The 20,036-nt window shown below is 45.0% G+C and overlaps 1 protein-coding gene across 3 annotated transcripts in view; it reads right to left on the bottom strand.

The window, feature by feature from the left end:
- The window catches only part of PPARA (peroxisome proliferator activated receptor alpha), a 56,252-nt gene that overhangs the window by 8,206 nt on the left and 28,010 nt on the right, over positions 1–20,036 (bottom strand). For all 3 annotated transcript variants that reach the window (XM_045552790.1, XM_045552788.1, XM_045552789.1), the window contains 5 exons: positions 18,432–18,676; positions 10,897–11,057; positions 8,976–9,114; positions 8,005–8,207; positions 1,412–1,859 (listed from right to left, as the gene is read on the bottom strand). In XM_045552790.1, coding sequence (XP_045408746.1) covers positions 1,412–1,859; positions 8,005–8,207; positions 8,976–9,114; positions 10,897–11,057; positions 18,432–18,639 — 1,159 coding nt within the window. In that variant the 5' untranslated portion in view covers positions 18,640–18,676. The remainder of the gene's footprint in view (positions 1–1,411; positions 1,860–8,004; positions 8,208–8,975; positions 9,115–10,896; positions 11,058–18,431; positions 18,677–20,036) is intronic.

Raw genomic sequence — 20,036 nt, forward strand, 5'->3', positions numbered from 1 at the left:
GATGCTGAGGATGCCCTGCAGTGGGGAGGGGATGGGTGCCCTCCCTGGGGCAGCTGGCACCAGCCTACCTGGGACAGTCTCAGACTCTCGGTCCAGAAATACTGCCCCAGGCCATACCCAGTCGGCAGCGCTCCCTTTAAAGCCCCATTCCTTGCTATGATTTTCACATGTTGCTAATGATGTGGACTGTTTATCTTCATTGTTTTTTGGGTGTAAAATAAATATAATTATTAAATTTTTAAACAGAGAAAATTTTAAAAAGACAGAAAGAATCCCCCCTCATAATTTTAACCCTACCATAACAGGTTTAACATTTATGTTACTGGATATATATATATATATATACACACACATATATATATAGGACTGATGTAGGATTATAATTTCTTTTATAGAACTGTGATCATGCTACATATACGCAGTTCTGAAATTGCCTTTTATCCACATGCTACATCTTGATCATATGAAAGGACGAGTCCTGGGTAACTGCTCTGCCCTTTAATATTACACTTTATGCCAGAGGGTAAGGACTTCCTCCTCTGACTGTGCCCGGCCAGATGGTCACGGGGACCTGCCCGCTAGGGCTGAGTCTAGGCAGGGCAGCCAGCCTCAGTTCTGACAGTGGGTAGGCCACGGGGACAGCATGGCTTTGCCATGCTGGGTAAAGTCGGCAGAGTTTACAGTGGGAGGAGGATGACCTTCCTAGACCCGAGACAGGGCGCTTTAAAGGCACGTGACACTGAGCCAGAAGTCTGGGGGCTGCAGAGCCAGCGTGCAGAGAGGCCCAGGCTTCTCTCCACTGGGGTCTGTGTCCCCTGGCAAAGTGCACCTTGCGATCGCTGCCAGTCAGGAACCGAGATTTCCCATTAGGAAACAGCATAAATATTACCAATAGTGACAGCAATTATACTAACGTCTGCATGGCACTTTAGAGACTATCGTCCGTAACATGGATATAATATAATAATACAATTAATTATATAGTAATATTATAAGAATATAATAATTATAATATCTAGGCCATATATATTATATATCATAATACAATTGTAATTATATCTAATGTTTATATTATATCTAACGTATTAGCTGTAAACATCTTATATCTGTTTATAATATTAGATATAACTATAAAAGTAGTATATTTATATATTACAATTAAAGTATAATTTACACACTATACAAATATTTATTTATATATAATAATACTATATGCTACGGTATCACACAGCATTGACGTAATCCCACCTAAGTCTACTTAGCAGCAACTCGGGGCTCAGACGTCCCCCTACTCTGCTAGTGTCCACTCCACCTCAACAGCTCAAGCTGGTACTGGGTTTACCACTGTCAAATCCTTCAAGATAGGAGCCTGTAAGAGACTCGGCTCTAGCAGATTAAATCAGCCACTCACCTCCACAGCAAATTATAGCAGCCACAAAAAGGGAAATGTCACTGTCATCCAGTTCCAGTGCATTGAACTTCATGGCGAAATCGAACTTCGGTTCCATGATGTCACAAAATGGTTTTCTTAGGCTTTTTAGGAATTCACGAGTTATAAAACCATTTCCGTATGCTACCAGCATCCCGTCTTTGTTCATCACAGAAGACAGCATTGCAAATATGGCCTCGTAAACCCCATATTTTAGCAAAGTCACCTGGTCATTCAGGTCCAAGTTCGCGAAGCCTGGGATGGCCTTGGCAAACTCCGTGAGCTCCGTGACGGTCTCCACTGACGTGCACTGGCAGCAGTGGAAGATTCGCACCTCTGCCTCCTTGTTCTGGATGCCGTTGGCCACCAGCTTGGCCACCAGCGTCTTCTCGGCCATACACAATGTCTCCATATCATGTATAACGAAAGGCTGCAAAGAAGGACACACTGAACTAAGTCGGGTAATTTGTGACAAGCTATACTTTCAATTACCAATAAACTAACAAGTAGCTGCTGTAACCAAACCACCACACTTGGTGCTACGGAGAATCCAAAATATGCATGAGACACAGTCCTCCTCCTTAGACAACTTCAGAATTAGTTGGGGAAAATAAGACATTAACAGCGAACTAACAATATAAATCAGTAAGATAATAAAGGTTATTGCCTGATATTGGGTTGTGATTTCATTGCTAAGAAACTGATGTATTGATTTTGGCAATAAAGCTAACAAGAGAATATTAGCAAAGCACCTTTAATATTTATAATATTCTCTGAACTCCTAAATACCATTGCAAGATGCTTAATTACAATAATTCTTAATTTTACGAATTTATAAACCTTAGAGGTAAGCATCATTACTTAACACTGACCACTGAACGAGTAAATCTGGCATGTAAATATATACAAGTCAGAAAGTCGGATATGAAATACATTATTTGTAGAAATAAGCAAACAAGCATTTAAACTCTTTAGGGATAAAGTGGAATGGCCTTGGCATGCCCCGTTTCTCTCTGAGCACAAGACCGCAGTCTCCACCCAGCGCTTCGTGTTCTGGAATAAGTGCCAAACCCCACAGCAGCTCCCCACGTGCTGCTGTGCTATTTGCATCTGGACCCGCAGGCCCCCCATTTCCTAAAGAGGTCGTGGTGGAAGAAGAGATGGTTGCCCATATTAGTTGAAGCCAACATGTTTACAAGGGATTATATTTCTGGTGGGGCTGAGGAGAATGGGCACAAACACCACCATTGGCTGAACCTGACATCTGTGTGCAGAGCAGAAAATGACCACATCCGAGGGATCTCTGATTTACCACGTGGTCTACAGCACACAGAGGCTATAACGCAGCGGGTAGAGGCATCATTTCTAATCCCTCCTGGAATACCTAAGCCCAGAGTGCAGAGGCATCTGCCCATGGGCAGAACTCGCCGCTGACGCTGCTGCTGGACCCGTGGCAGGAAGTGTTCCCTGTTCCTGGGCTCACAGGAGCACCTCAAGGAATCCCAGTGCAGACCCTTCTTCAGGGCACCTGTGGGATCGGCCCCAAGGGGTGAGGCAGATGTGTTGCTAACAGCCAGACAGATTGTCTTTGAAGTACTTAAATACAACTAGAATTTGCAACATAGTACTGGACAAAAAAAGCCTCACTCTGCAACGGACAAAAGAGGATTTTTTTTAAATATTATTTATTAGAGATAGAGTCTCACTCTGTCACCCAGGTTGGAGTGCAGTGGCATGATGACAGCTCACTGCAGCTTCAAACTCCTGGGCTCAAGCGATCCTCCCACCTCAGCTTCCTGAGTAGCTAGGACTACAGGTACACACCACCATGCCTGGCTAATTTTTTTTTTTTTTTAATTTTTTGTAGAGATGGGATCTTGCTACATTGCCCAGGCTGGTCTTGAACTACTTACTGGCCTCAAGTGATCCTCCCATGTTGGCCTCCTAAAATGCTGAGACTATAGGCATGAGCCACGCCCAGCCCAAGATATTTTAAAAATTACTCATAAATGAGTGAAAGCATTTTCAATACAAAATTCAAAGCCAAATTTCTAAATATCTTATCTAATTAAGGAAGACTAAAATGGTCTCTCTCCAAAGGTCTTAAGAACAGACCAGATTACCATTATTCTGGAAAGGTTTAGGGATAGTTCCTCTTCACAGAAAGTTTAAGTTCAGATTTAAGGAATTAACATTTATCAGACGGACTCGATAAATATGTCTACAGGGTAGATGGCAGTATTCCCTCAGCTCCAGAAAATATGCTACTAAGCTACCTTCACCTTATTCAAATTACTGGATTTTTCTAAAGTATAATACATTCAGCAGAAATAAAGGTGTTAAATTAAAAAAAAAAAAAGACTTCTGTGGTAAAAAAAATTTTGGAGAAATAGGTAAGTGAAGCTGGGTTCTCCCAGAGTCTTTAACATAACAACGTGTACTGGGAATCTTCTGGAAGGAGGCGAGGTCACACAGTGGTTCCCGCAGCGTTTGGCTACGGAGGGATTTGGAGCATCACACAGGACTAGTGAGTGTAGGCCTGGCTACGTAATTTGCGGAGCCAGAGCAAAATGAAAATGTGGGGTCCCTTGTTAAAAGAAAACTATTAGGAATGTCGGACAGCCACAGCAGAGCATTAACCCCAGTGCGGGCCCTTCTGAGCACAGGGCGCTGCAGAGCTGCTTAGCTTGTGGGGAATGTGCTCTCATAAGTGAGGACTTGCACGGCAACAAACATTCCATTTCATTTTGTAAGATTATCACTTGGATTTTAGAAAGTGGACCTCATTTAATAGGCAAAATGAAAAAACCATTTGAACTCAAAACAAGTGTTAACATTAAGAAACATATTAATTAAAGCTAAAGAGAAACTGTGTCATAAAATACCCTTGCAAATTTGCCAAACTTGATTGATAAGCATTCTTGGTAAGACTATTTTTAAAAAATCCATGCAGCTTGTATGTAACTTTGGAATGTGCCTTTTACACTGAAGTCTGAATATGAATATATCTGACATTAGAGGCAGTCATTTCAAACAAATTAAATAAAGCATGCCATAAAGATCTTAAACAGCACAAGGCCGAAAGCTGCCCAGTGTTCCCCAAATCACTCCAGGCCAAGCCCTGAAGGCGCCCCTGGCCGGCGCTGCTGGCCTTGCCAGAGCTCGCCACGTTCCACGGTGTTAACTGATGCTAATACTGCTCACGAGAACTCCTCTACATTGGCAGCTGTCATCTCTTAGGAAAAATTAAATGTGAATCACTGGTAGAATTGCTCTGGATAAAATTATTTAATAAGCTCTTGGTTATGTTTTACTGCTATTTCTAGAAGCAGCATAAAATATTAGGCATGTGTTTTAATCTAAAGACAACTTGAGTCATAGGTATAATATCTGACCATACACAGTCAGCAAAACTCCAAGATACGCTGCAAGGTACCATCTGTCAAAAGGAGCAATTCTATTCCAGCATGCTGCCTGGGAGGACAGCCTATTCCAAAGATTCAGAAATGTTGAGAACAATGCTGGATTCCTCTCTCAGAACTGATCTTAAAACCTGCGCTCAGCTGCATGTCAAAAATTAGTGTCCTTGCTTCATAATTTTTTTTCCAAACAAGACATTTTACTCTGTTTAATCTCAACTTGCATACTAGAGTAGCTACAAGGGACTCATGGTTTTGTCTAAAATTCAATTATATTCTCAGAGGGTAAAGATTTTCCATAACCGAAGACAAAGACTGTAAAGACTTTCTAAGAAGGTGCAGGTAGCTTCTAAAGCCAAAAGCAGCTAAGCCTGAGCAAAAGCGAGTGTGTGTGCATGCATGTGTATGCACATGTGTGTACACACGTGTGTGTACACACATGCATGTTGGGGGCCGAGCCCTTGGCTGTGGGCAAGCAAACGTCACAAGAAAGGCACTGCCTTCATCACAGCCCCTCAGTCTGTTTCCACGTTGCTTCTTCCAAAGTCTTTCCACGACATTCTTAACCTGACAGGTCAACATAATAACTTTTTAAGATGCTGTTGAAAAGCATCTCTTTTGGAAGCCATGCTCCGGGGGGAACTACTGTCCCCCCTTCCTCTCTGCTCTGCTTCCGTCCCTGTCCAATCAAGAGGCAGCGAGTTCCCCAGAGGAGCTCCGGCCCCATCGCTAAGGGCCCGACCATTTGCTGCCCCCCAGTCCTGAAATTTCAGGGGCTCAAACCAGTCCCAGTGTCCAGATGGAAACAGACTTTCCCCAGCCACCCCTCACCCCTTCCCTCGGCTAAAACCCACCGTTCCCCAGCGCAAGGTGCCCACCGGCCCCCTGCAGCGCCCTCCCCAGCTGCAGTGTCCTCCCTCCAGGTCCCGCTGGCCGGGGGCTTTGCTTTATCTGATCAGAAGGCCATGAGGTGGTCTTCGCAGAACAAAGGACTAGACGACCACAGAGATAAGTGCAACCCCCACTTCTAGCAAACCAGAGAGACTACTTTAAAATTAAAATCTGCCCAGCCTCTGTCTTTCCGCATCAAGGCTTTGCACACTTGAGGGCTGAGTTTTGGACGGAGCTGTGGGGCTGGCACCTGCGCTCCCCGGCAGCCTGTCCTCCCGGGACGATGGCGTGATGGCGTCTGTTTACTGGCAAATTCCTCATCCCTCCTCCCACCCCCGAACAGAAATGAAGGCAGCTGCAGGCCCCGGGGTCGGCTGCCTTCCTGAAGCTCTGCGGGGCCACGGTGAGGGCTGAGGTCGAGGTGAGCGTGTCTGGGCCGATGCTTGGTCCCCTAACGGATCTCCCACCTACCGACAGATGGGCTTGCTCTCAAAAACGTGGACGGGATACACACGGGCTATGGTCTTCTAACAGCCACAAAACCAGAGCTCTGCAAAGGGATTCGGGCAGTGTGGCCTGGTGGTGGGCATCTAGCCGGCTCGGCCCTTTCCCAGACTGAGCGGAGGGGGCGCCTGCACCGCGTGCTACGTGCTCCAGAGAGCCAGCGGCCCAGGCGGGGAGAAAGAGGAGGCTGCGCCTTCAACATCCTGCGTGCAGGACACGGGTGGGACACGACCTTGGCTTGGCGCAAACGGTCTCAAGTGACCAGTGATGCAATAGCTGGACATGCCCTGCAGCTGGAGCCTGCAGTGCCCTGGCCTGGAGGCGTGTGGACAGGAGCGGACACCTGACTCTCAGCAGAGCACCAAGTTCTGTCTTTCTCCCGAAAACAGAATTGTGAACCACATCCTAGACTATTAATCTGTTATTTGTTTCCTTAAGACCAAAATGCAGATTCCTGTCTGAGAGTAACCGTGTGTGAAGAGTCCTCAGCTGTCCTGACCTCCTCGCTCTGGCGGAGGGGGACGGGCTCATTCTAAGAGCCCTGGGGGTCTCCGTGGGGGGACATAGAAGGACACTCTGTGGAGTCACATTCACACTAAACAGGGGTATTTTGTTAAGAGCAAAGATGACTTTTAAGTTTGCTTTAAAGTCTTAACATCCAAGGAGAACTGTAAGATCGGGAACAACAGTTGTGGTTACCCTAAGTTTGAACTACGCTAACCATCTCCAAGACGGAAATGCAAAGTGAAAAGATGACCCGTGCTCTCACCCTCGTCATCCACAAAGAGTCTAATCGGTATGAGCTGGGCTGCCCAGCGTGGGTGTTTGCTGGAACCTTCTAAAATGTCTCAGCCTATTTAATTGGAGAATTCACTGAAGAATTAAAAGACTCAGTAAAAAAGAGGTTTGGTTTGTTCATGAAAGTAAGTAGCTTGTGAAACCCTTTATTTTCCAATGACTAAAAATCCCAGCTAGTAATTCCCAATAAGGACTGCTCCAAGCCATTCGTCAGTACAAATTAAACCTGTTTCAACACACTCATAGGAAACCGGCAAAGCATCTGCACCAGCCTAGGGCTGTTCCCCTCTTTGAAGGTAGCTCGGAGATTCGTTCTGTAATAGAGACAAAGACTTATTTCACTGTGGGGGTGGGGGCAGGATGACGCTGGGCCAGGCAGGTGACCACAAGGGGCAACCTCAGTTGCCCCTGAAAAGGTCCAGAACTTTCCAAAAAGACAATAAAGTTTCTGTGAACAGATGACCCTTTCCAAGCCCTGACATGTCCCTGCCTTCTCACTGAAGAAACAGGAGGCAGGTGTGTGGGCTGCGGGGGTGGGAGGGGAGGGGACGGGGAGGTCCAAGTGCAAGGACCAGTTTAGGATGCAGAGCACATTTTGAATGTGCCGTGAGTGGTTTTGTTTTATGGCCTTAAAATAGGGTTTCAAAAAAATGCACTTAGGAAACAACCCTAGTACTTGGTAAACTATTAACCAGTGGCTTTTCTTCTCACGGGGTATTAATAACACAGCCATTAGAATGACTTGGTCGCTAAGACCTTTGCGGCAGGGCCTAGCAAGAGGATAGGAATTGCCGTTAAGCTAAGTTTTGGTCTCAGAATGAACCGTTTCCATTTCCACTGTCTTTTGTTTGACCTCGGAATAAATACTATTTTCTCAACATTGAACACGTTTCCTCAATCATGCCCTAGACTCCAGCTGACGCGCTGCCAACGGAGCCCTTCGACCGGCGGAAAGACACCTACTGGGTTGTTGCTGGCCTTCCCCGCGAGGATGACGCGGGCCTTGACCTTGTTCATGTTAAAGTTCTTCAAGTAGGCCTCGTGAATCCTCTTGGCAAGGGACTTGAGATCGGCGGTCTCAGAGTCGTCCACGTCATGTTCACACGTGAGAATTTCTGCTTTCAGTTTTGCTTTCTCGGATCTTGGCATCCGTCCAAAGCGGATTGCTGGGTCGGGGGAAACACAACAGGAAGCAAACAGAATGAGCCGGGGGTCAGGCACCGCGGGCGGTGACCGCGTCAGGGGGTGGGTGGGAAGTCCCCACCCGGAGTTAAACCAGGAATAACTGTACGGCAAGCTAAAAATCCGTTTCTCATCACTATTCAACTTTCTAATGCGGAGAGATGAAAATAAAACTCAAACTCCGTAAGTTCTAGACTTCTCAAAAAGACTAAAGTCAAAGGTAACAGCACCACTTGTCCCACGAGACGGAGCGCTCGCTGCCACTCGCCGTGTCATCACCCGCGAAGGGTGAGGACAGGAAAGTGAGCTTTGGCATGAGCTTGTGTGTAATACCTTGTCCTTTCTCCAGGAGGTAGAGATGCAACCCTTATGAACTACTTATTTTAAATATACCTTCATGTCACAATTAGCACATTCTAAAATAGAGTATGATCGCATAAAAGGAAGTTCATAATACGGTAAAGTGTTGGAAATGCCACACGCTTCACATGGAGGAGATGAACATTCTGTCATCTCAGTGACTTCCATTGGTTTTTATATTTTATATCACAGTCCTACCATTTGAAGTTTCTAGCAATAAGTCTAAGTGCTCTGCTGAACCTCCGCTATTTGAAACTTTTATGTTCTTAGGCTACTCTGACTGCAAAGAGATCTGGCATTAAATGCTGGAGCACATTCGGTCGCAGAGCAGTCCACTCCGAGGGGGGTGAACCGAGGACATGTCTGGGAGAAGGCTGGACCACCTTACCTACCGTTGTGTGACATCCCGACCGAAAGGCACTTGTGGAAACGACAATACTGGCACTTATTTCGATTCTTTTTCTGAATCTTGCAGCTACGATCACATTTGTCATATACCAGCTTTAGTCGAACGGTTCGCCGGAAGAAACCCTGCGAGATTAGTATACGATTTATTAAAGAATGTGGACCACTAGCAAGTCAACGTCATTGCTTTATTCTTCTTTGTTGTTCATTTATCATCTCTTTTTAAATGAACTAAATATAGAGAAACAGTTCTGAAAAGTCTGATATTATTGGGGAAAATGGAGAATTTTAAATTTCATTACATTTAAAATGAAAAACAATAAAATGGGGCAAAATTCAAAGTAATTCTAAAATGTCCTCATCTGACTTGGGGAGACAGGATGATGGTTTTCCAGAGAGTTGCGTAGCCCTGCCATGGTGTGTATGAATGAAACTTTTCCCTCTATTGTGACATTTCCATATTTGTGACTAAAAACTTGCTAGGGATTTTTGTAAGAGCATATTAACTTCCTCAAAGACAAAAACTAGAATAAAAGGAAGCCAGCTATTTGTAAACAATTTTCTTGCTTCCTAAGAGCATCTTAAACTTTACCCAGTAAGAAACAACTTTATTAGTGAGTCCATAAGAGAACCAAAACTAAACAAAAGTAATGAAATCATGGCCCTCAGGGAAAAGGCCATTTTACGAGTAGCTTTTTAAAAGGTATGTGGTCAGAAAACATGGAAGGAGTTTATTTTTGCTTTGGGTTTTTTTTCTGTCTTTGCTTTTAAATCATTCCTCCGTGTTTCTGACGTGGCAGCTCTGACAGGCCCACAGGAGAAGGGACAGCAATTGCCTGGGGACGTGAGAGCAAAGGCTGATAGCTTCACCGGGTGTCCTCACGTAGCTTTGCAAAGCAGGCTGGCTACAGGACATGTGGCATGAAAGAGGAAGGGCGCGGAGGGACAGTTCTGAACGGCAGGACGCCTCGGCGCCCCAGCAGCGCGGCCCACTGTCCCTGGGCACCAGCCTCCAAGGCCAGGCCCGGCCCGGGGCAGGACGTCAGCGTTTCAGGAACCTGGATTGTGCAGCGTACCAGGAAAGGCCGTGGCATTTTCTAAAGTTAGCACACATTTCCAGCATGTGCAATGAAAGGGGATTTCTGATTCTAACCGAACATTCGGAGTATTAGATCTCCCACATGTCGTGTGCATGAAGCGCCAGGCTTGAGCATGCGCATGTAACCCTGAAAGCATGCGCTGCTCCAGGGGCCCTCGGGATATAACAGAAGACCCTTCTTGTCACCATGCTGGCCACACAGAAGGGCCGATTGTTCTGTGGGCAGCTTGCTGGACAAGGGCTTATCTTCACACCCTCTGGCCCTGGGTCATAGCCGTGCAGGGCCTGGCTGAGCTGGCATGAGGACAAGGATACGCACAGGGCACACGGGCTCGGGTGCACAGGCTCCCACCCTGCGGGAACTGCCCGCGGCTGGGAGTAGCAGCCGAGAAGCCACACCGGCTCCAGCCCCGCACTGGGCGCTGTGGTACCCTGAGCAAGACACTCCGTCTGTGAGGGCCAGTTCCCTCCCCCGGCACATGAGAACACCCGCCCTACCTGGCCCTTGGGAAGGGTCAAGAGGTAAGTGGGTAAATGCTCTCCCCTTTGTACTCGCATGAAAGGGTCACTCTTAACCTTAATGTGGCTTATTTTTCTTTTAAAGAACTCTAAGTTATTTACAACGTACAGCAGAACAAGCTACCCTAGACTCTCTGAAGACAGGAATTAATCTGTCACTTAGGTCAATTTCTTATCTGGGACTTTCTGCAAATCTCTTTTAGTAATGACAGACATTTGCATAGAAGATAAGTGTAACCATAAGTAGTAGTTGCCGGCGGGGCCACTTGCCCTGTGCCAGATCACTCTACCTTGCAGCCTTCGCAAGCATGAACTCCATAATGGTAGCCTGAGGCTTTGTCCCCGCAGATACGACATTCAATGTTTAATGCTCCGCTGGGAGACTCATCTGTGCTACCAGGAACCACAGGGCAGGTAACCGAGGAGGGACTTGAAGCTGGTGAAAGGGTATCTAGGGAAAAAAGAGGGAAGATTGATGAATATTCAAAGTGTCACTATCCTATGTCTAAATCAGTCTTTGAGGACATGACTGAGCACATAAGCACGGAGCATGAGAGTTGGCAGGGCACCGTCCTGAGCCAGGCCCCTGTCTGTGGGTCACACCTCCCATGCTCTTGTGGCCAGCATAGTGCTGGTGACCCCAAAGCTTGCACACTCTCACTGGCTGCTGCTGAGCTGACCCCAGGGCTCCAGATCCGCATGTGGGCTGTCTCTCAGGTGGCTCCACCCACGGAGTTCCCCAAGCCCCCCACGCTCGACACGTGCTACACCGAACTCATTATTTTCTTTACTTCCTTCCTTCCAGTTCTTCTGCAATTGTTAACTCAGCAAAATGGGACCAGAATACAGTGTGAAAACTCATGTGGGCAACACCAAATGCATAATCCGCACAAGAAAACAAGATAAGTTGGAATTTATGAAAACCAAAAACCTCTGCTCTGCAAAAGACACTGTGAAGAAAATGAAAAGACAAGCCACAGACCAGGAGAAGATATTTGCAAAACACATGTGATAAAAGACTTGTATTCAAAATATAAAAAGAAGTCTTAAAACTCAACACTACTAAAACAACTCAATTAAAAAAAATGGGCAAAAGATCCAAAAAGACACTTCAGAAAAGAAGATACACAGATGGCAAGTCAGTGTATGAAAAGATGCTCAACATCAGCTGTCATAGGGCATTGCGAATTAAACAACGAGATATCACCACACATCTACTCAAATGACTAAAATCCAAAAAAAACAGACAACACCAAACTTGATGAGGACATGGAACAAAAGGAATGCTCATTCATTCCTGGTGGGAATGCAAACTGGGACAGCTACTTTGGAGGACAATCTGACAGTTTCTGACAAAGTAAAACAGTTTTCTCACATGATAGGAATTGCACTTCTAGGTATTTATCCAACTGATCTGAAACCTTATGTCCACACAAAAACCTACACATGAATGTTTATATTAGCTTTATTCTTAATTGCCAAAAGTTGGAAGCAACCAAGATGCCCTTCAATAGGCAAATGGATAAACTGTGGTACATACAGACAATGGAACATTATTCAGTATAAAAAGAAATAAGCTATCAAGTCATGGAAAGATATGGGTGACTCTTAAATGCATATTGTTAAGTAAAAGAAGCCAGTCTGAAAGGCTACACACAATATGATTCCGAATACACAGCATTCTGGAAAAGGCAAAACTATAGTGATGGTAAAACAATCAGTCGCTGGGGTGAGTGGGGAAGGCAGGGTTGAATACTGAAGCAAAGGGGTTTTTTGAGGTGCTGAAATTATTCACATGAAAATGTAATGGTGGATACATGACACTATGCATTTGTCAAAACCCACAGAACTTTGTAGTTCAGAGTGAACCTTAATGTGTGGAAATAAAACAAAAATAATTTAGGAGGTTGGAGGATTCCAGGATGGAACAAAGAATGTGAAAAACCAATCTAACTGTGTTACAAATATATGAAACAACCTCCCTGAAGGAAGTGGGGGGAAGAATGAGTGGAGTCTGTCAGACTAAAGGCAAAAGGACCTGCACGTAGGCACTGTGCTCTAGTTGATAAAGTTGTTTCCCACATGGGTGTGGCTTAACAACTCCGATACCATTAGACAGATATGTGTATAAGGTGTATATTAAACATACATAAATTTTATGTTTAGACTTGGGTCCCATCCCCAAAATATCTTATTAGGTATATGCAAATATTCCAAAATTTGAATGAATCTGAAGTCCAAAGCACTTCTGGTTCCATGCATTTTAGATAAGTGATACTCAACCTGCAGTTCCTAGCTCATTCCATAAGGCAAGAATTAACCTGATACCAAAATCAAACAGAGATATTATAGGAAAACTAGAACCAATATCCCTCAGGAACATGGATGCAGAAATTCTTAACAAAATTTTAGCAAGTTAAATCTAATAATATGTAAAGATGGTAATACACTGTGACCAAGGAGGATTTATCCTAGGAATGCAAGGTTGGCTTAACCTTTGAAAATCAAACAATGTAATTTATCATATTAACACACTAAAAAAGAAGAACCATGTGTTCATTTTATTAGAGGCAGAAAAAGTACTTTATCAAATCCAACATCAATTCCCGATAAAAAGTCACAGCAAACTAGAACTAGAAGGGAACTTCCTCAACCTGATAAAAGGCACCTAAGAAAAACTGTAGCTAACCTCATACTTAATGGCAAAAGACTGAAAGCTTTTCTCCTAAGAACAAGGCAAGTATGCTTTACCACTTCTATTTAATATTGTACTGGGAGTTCTAACCAGTGTGATAATGTAAGCAAAAGAAATAAAAGATATGCAGCTTGGAAAGGAAGAAGAAAAACTGTCTTTGTGACAGATGAAATAATTATCTATGTAGAAAATCCTAACTAATCTATTAAAAAAACTACTGGAACTAATTAGTTTACCAAATGTGCAGGATACAAGAGTACTATCTAAAAATCAACTACATTTTTATATATACCAATGAACAATCAGAAATCAAAATGTAAAAAAAAATACCATTTACAATAGCCATCAAAAATATTAAAATACCTAGAGATAAATCTGATCAAAAATGTGAAAAAATAGAACACTAAAAATGACAAAATATTGCTGAGAGAAATTGAAGAAGACCTAGCTAAATGGAGAAACAACCATATTCATGGATCAGATTCAATCTGGCAAGTTGTCAATTCTCCCCAAATTGACTACAGATTCAATGCAACCCCAATCAAAATCTCAGCAGGCTTTTTTGGTAAAAATCAACAAACTGCTTTTAAAATGTACCTGGAAATGAAAAGGGCCTAGGCTACTGAAAAGATCTTTGGAAGAGAAGAGTTGGAGAACTTAAGCTAGGTGACTTCAGGCCTTCTTCTTTTTTTTTTTTTGAGACAGAGTCTCACTTTGTTGCCCAGGCTAGAGTGAGTGCCGTGGCGTCAGCCTAGCTCACAGCAACCTCAAACTCCTGGGCTTAAGCGATCCTACTTCCTCAGCCTCTGGAGTAGCTGGGACTACAGGCATGTGCCACCATGCCCAGCTAATTTTTTCTATATATATTCCTAGTTGTCCAGATAATTTTTATCTCTATTCTTAGTAGAGACAGGGTCTCGCTCAAGCTGGTCTCGAACTCCTGACCTCGAGCAATCCACTCGCCTTGGCCTCCCAGAGGGCTAGGATTACAGGCATGAGCCACCACGCCTGGCCCAGGCCTTCTTATAAGCTACAGTAATCAGGACACTATGGGATGGATGACAAAAGAGACAGATTAATGACACTGAATAGAGAGCCCAGAAGATGACTTGCACCAAAGACACAAAGGCAATTCAGTGGAGATAGCAGTCTTATTAATAAATGTGCTAGAACAGTTGCAAATGCAAATTATAAAAAAGAAAAATGGAGTTTCGAACTGTATACAAAAATGAACTCAAAGGATCTTAGACTTAAATATAAAACCTAAAAATATAAAACTCCTACAAGAAGTGACTTTGGATCATGCAAAGATTTCTTAGATATGACACAAAAAGCACCACCCACGAAAGAAAAGACATTGATAAACTGGACTTCATCAGAATTAAGAACTGTGTTTTGAAGGACGCTGTTAACAAAAAGACAAACCACAGATTGGAGAAAATATTTGTAAATCACACATCCAGAATAAAGCATGTATATCCAGAATATATAAATAACTTTCAACAGTTAATGGTAAGAAAATAAACAACCCAATTAAAAAATGGGCAAAAGATTTGAACAGAAACTTCATCAAAACAGATATATGGTAAATAAGCATGTGGAAAGAGACTCAACGTCATTCGTCATGAGGGAAATCGAGGCGATACCATTACACACCTATAGAAACTGTTAAAAAGCTGATGAGGCTATGGAGGAACCAGAACTCCCTTATGCTTCTGGTGAGGATATAAGATGGTATAGCACTTTGGAAAAGATTTTGGCAGTTTCTTAAAAAGTTACACAAACACCTACCACATGTCCCAGCCATAACACCCATAGGCATTTACCCAAGGGAAATGAAAGCAGAGACTTGTACACGAATGTTCATAGCAACATTATTTGTAATAGCCCCAAACTGGACATGAAACCAAATGCTCGACAGTAGGTACATGGATAAATAAACTGTGGTATGTCCATACGGTGGATAAAAAAGAACGAACTACTGAATCACGATGCAGGACAGAAGAAGCTCGAAGGAATTCTGCTGAGTGGAAGAAGCTGGACTAGAAAGAGTGCATGCTGTGTGATGCCATTTATATAAAATTGTAGGAAATACAAAGTAACTGATAGAAAGCAGTTTGGGGGTTACTTGGGAGAGAGAGGGGTCCAGGGATGGGGGAAAAGGAATTACAAAAGAGCACAGGTAAACTTTGGGTGACGGATGTGGTCACTATTTGATGAAGGTTTCGCAGATGAGCGTGTGTGTGTACATGTGCATCAGATGTAGACTTCAAATACGCGCAGTTTATGGTACTGGGGGGAAAAGATACATTGGCCCAGTGAGCTGGCCTCACCCATCCCGCCTCCTGGGGGTCAAGTTTAAGTAAATGCATTTTATATATGGCCCTTCTATATGACAAGTTTACATAACTTTAGAAATATCACCCAAAGGATCAGATTGGATACAAAGATGAAAAATCTAATTCACAAATACGAAATAATCTTAAATAATCTCATCTCTCAAAATTAGCCAGCACCATTAACAAGGAAAAATCTGGAAGGAAGCAAAGCAAGATCTTAAGAACTGTGAGATGATTCCAAGTGACCGAAAGCATGAATGGAGACAGCCAGGAGAAGCTCAGAGGGAAACAAAGGTGGAGGAGCTCACACCCACCGCCCTGAAGGCCAGCGGCTGAAAATCAAGACTGTGCAACCCGACACTTCAGTGCGGTCACTTTTTGCAAGTTCCTCTTTTTTCTCCTTGCTATAAAGTTCCTTGGAATGGGTGAAAAACAAAGTTGGGACTCTCTCTGTCCCCCAGACCCTCGCCCTCAGTGTACGCAGGTGGAAGCACAGGTCAGCTGTGGAGCTGGGCCCAACGTGGCCCGTCAGCAGATGGTGCAGACCACGAGGCTGGTTGCATGAAATGTTCAAGCCTTACCTGTGCCAGGACTTCTAGATGAGTTAGAAACTTATTTTAGATTATAGTTCTTGATAATGACTTAAAAGACACTAGTTTTAGAAAAGGAACCCTGAAGTAAATTAGATAGAAGATCGTCATTACGGAACCCTCCTACTTGGGGACAAGCAGCTGGGAGATAGAGCACAGCGTGAGGGGCCAGGTGTGAGCTCGATCCTCCCAGGGAAGGCCAGACAGGTCTGAGTGTTCCTTCCTCCCACTCCGGGAAAGAACTTGCCAGAAGCTTCACAACCACACACCCACCCCACTCACAGAAATTCTTTATTTTGGAACAATCTCTGGAGTATATCTGACCCAAAGAAAAAATCTATAAAGAAAATACGTAAAGAAAAAAATAATTTTCTGCTAACTGCTACAAATAGTCAGTAGAAGAAGATTAACTATCAGGGGCTGTGTCTATGATGGGTGAAGGAAGGACCTGTTTTGAGGGGTTGGGAGCCAGGTTTTGACCCTGGTCCCCTGGGCTTGTGATCTGCAGCACAACATGGTGTCCTAGGGCTGCTTCCTTTCCTCACTCATTAAATAAACATAGTGGTGAACTCACAATGTTGTTCTTGGGATTTGGAAACACAAGGTACATGGGTGGCTTGCACAGTGCTCAGTAGCCAATGCTGTAACCGTCACTGTCACTAACCCAGGTCTGCCACAAGGCACCCTACCCAGGCCCTGCGAGGCACCTGACATGGAGACTTTCCCTTGCTCTCCTCCTGCTCGGGAAGCTGCCACCACCCTGCCCCTTGGGCATTCCCCCAAAGCTTATCCCCTCTGTAATGTGTCATGAGAAGGGAGTCAAAACTTGAGCCATTTGTAAAGGTCTATTGGGGTCACTACCAAGGCTGCTCCGTCACAAAGCTCCCTGAGTCCTCAGCATCTCACTTGCGTCACCCAAGTCCTGATTTACTAAGTTGAGGACACTGTTGCCTTATTACAAGCCCTGTTCGTGCTCAGATGCAAAGAACACAGGTTTGGAGCCAGCTGAGAGGGGAGGGTCCAGCCCAGGCACCATCGCTAGCTGTGCGAACCACGGCAGGCCACTTCATTTCTCTGGCTTTATCTCTATACAGTCACGTGCTGTAATGGCGTTTCAGTCAACCACCGCGATCCCCGAGACTGCAGTACTGTGTTTGTGCCGTGCCTTTTACTGACTGGGTATGTTTAGACACACAAATGTTTGCCGTTGTGTTACAGCTGTCTACGGTATGCAGTAGGCACACGCTACACAGGTGTTGTCGCCCAGGAGCGGTGGCCTAGGTGTGTAGCAGGCTGTGCCCTCGGGGTCCGTGTACGTGCATTCTGTCATGTTTACACAACAAGGGAATCGCCTAGCGACACATTTTTCAGAACTTGTCCCTGTCACTAAGCGACACACAACTGTAATACCCACATATCCCCCGCCCAGAGTCATCACACGGCTTCATGTCTTTTTACAAACACAATCTGGAGAGAATTAGAGTCCCCGTGAGACCTCCCCACTCCCACCTCCTTCTCTGCGGAGGTGGCTGAGACCGTAACGTTGGGATCAGCTTTGCAGTATGTGTGTGTCGGTGCCCATGGATGATACAGTGTTCAGTGGCTGAGGTTTTACATGAACTGAACATACTGAATACATCCCTAAGCTTGTTTATTTTCATTCAACGTTGCTTTCTAGACGGCTTGTGTTGATACACGTAGAGCCAGTTCATTCTTTTAAAGGACTATGAAGTAGTGCACTGTGCAAACCGGTCATGATGTGTCCGTTTCCCTTCAATGAATGATCAGCTTGTTCCTACTCTTCACTACTGCAAACAGCGCTTCAATGCAGACCCTTGTGCGCGCCTCCTTTGAAACAATGTCTCACTATTTCCCCTGGGCTTGCTGGGGTTTGGAGTCCAGGCACTTTCAACCGCTCTACATAACACGCATTTCAGGCATTACTTGGCTTGTATGTAGCTTCTGTGAGCAGGCTAACTATGAGAAGCAACATACACTTTATTTCTTTTTTATTTATTTTTTTCCCCGCCCCACCCCTCCGTGAGATAGACTTTAAAAGCTTCCAGATCCCAACGGCACCTGATGTGACATCCAAAGGTTTCTTTGCAAAAAGGCGTGACTTCTTTTCCAGCTAAAGAGAACAATTTTCTCTGAGGAAGGAATATTTCTAAACCAAGTGTTCTAGGAAACGGCACACTTACCCGTGATGACAGATCCATCCGATCCCGGACCGCTTCCTAGATACTGGTATTCGGTAAAACTAAAGCTTCCAGAACTATCCTCACCAAAGGACTGAGAAATCTCCTGGATGGTTCCCATTTCCTGGAGGAACTCTTCGGACAGTGGGCTCTCCAGATCATCGGCCTTGAGTGGGGAGAGGGGACAGAGCAGGCTCTCTGTGTCCACCATCCTGCCCGGGCAGCGCGGTCACACCGCGGAGCTCCAGCTGCCAGGAGGGAAGAGAAGTCATTGGTAAAACTGGTCGATAAGAACACTTATTTGCTTTTTAAACATCAAACACCATTTACCATTGAGGGAATACCCGAACTCAGAACCTACGCAGTATATTGTTGAGCATCTTTTCCAGGCTTGAGCCATGATAGGCACACTGAGAAAGGGAAAAATCTTTAGGCAATGAAACGTTTAAGGAGCCAAAGCTTGTCAAGCCAAGAATCATTCATTCCCTCCTGGTCGCACAGTATGCGCTGAGCTCGGGCCACTGTATTTGAGGTGTGGACAAAAACAGAGTCCCTGCTCTCACGGAGCCTCCCTTCTGCTGGGCACACGGATGTGGGGCACATAAACAAACACACGTGTGGAATGTCTGGTGGTGACAAGATGACGCAGGACAGAGTGGATGGGGAAGGCCTCACTGCCTAGGGGTAAGAGAGACCTCGGCGAATGAGGGAGCGAGCTGTGTAGATATCTTGGGGGAGAATGTTCCAGCAAAGAGAACAGTGCACGCAAAGGCCCCGGGACTGAAATGTGCTGGGACACCCTAGGAACAGCAAGGGGGCCCATGTGGTGCAGGCCGAGGGGCGTGGGGAGCCGTTAGCACATGTGCCAGGTTTGACATGTTGCTCTTGTCTGTTCCCCCTGTGCCCACAGAGGTGACTCATGTAGGCAGTCCTCAAAAGTGATTGTACAGTAACAAATAATTTATGGAGTTAAAAAAAATCTAAGTAGGTGAGTCCCAGACAGTGTCAGGCCATTTCAACTAACAAATGAAAGAACGTACTCCTCACAGGCATGGTGACAAAACTGCGGTTCTTCCTGTGTTAATCTGCATCTCGATCTTGTTCAGACACCTTAAACCACTCCCTGTAACCTCCAGACAAAGCCCAGTCTCCTCGGCACACCACTCGGGCCCTTCAGGACGTGTCCCCACCTGATCATGCACATGTCACTGTCCCACTTTCCCCCTGGGGATCCAGCCGCACCGAGTCTTGCCTCTGCCCAGGGGCACCTGCCTGCACTGCCCTCCCCAGCGCTGCCTTCTAAGGCCGATGGGGTGACATTTAGCTTTTGGAACTGTTTTCCCATCTGAGGGCCGTCACTGCTCACAGCACGGGGAGGGTCACAGGAGGTGTGTGCTGCACCTGTTGTCACATGTGCTGCACCTGTTGTCACACTGCCACCACAGGACGCCAGACTCCCCAGACGGAGGGAAGAACACTTTCCAAAGCAAATATTCATCCATTAAATGCATTCATATAAAAACGTTTTCACATTTCAGGTTTCCTTAATGTAGATAACAGTGTCAAATGCAAAGGGGAAGGGATGTTTTGGCTTCCTCTGGAAATGAA

Source organism: Lemur catta, chromosome 6 (genome assembly GCF_020740605.2).
Source record: "Lemur catta isolate mLemCat1 chromosome 6, mLemCat1.pri, whole genome shotgun sequence".
Classification (NCBI taxonomy): Eukaryota; Metazoa; Chordata; class Mammalia; order Primates; family Lemuridae; genus Lemur; species Lemur catta.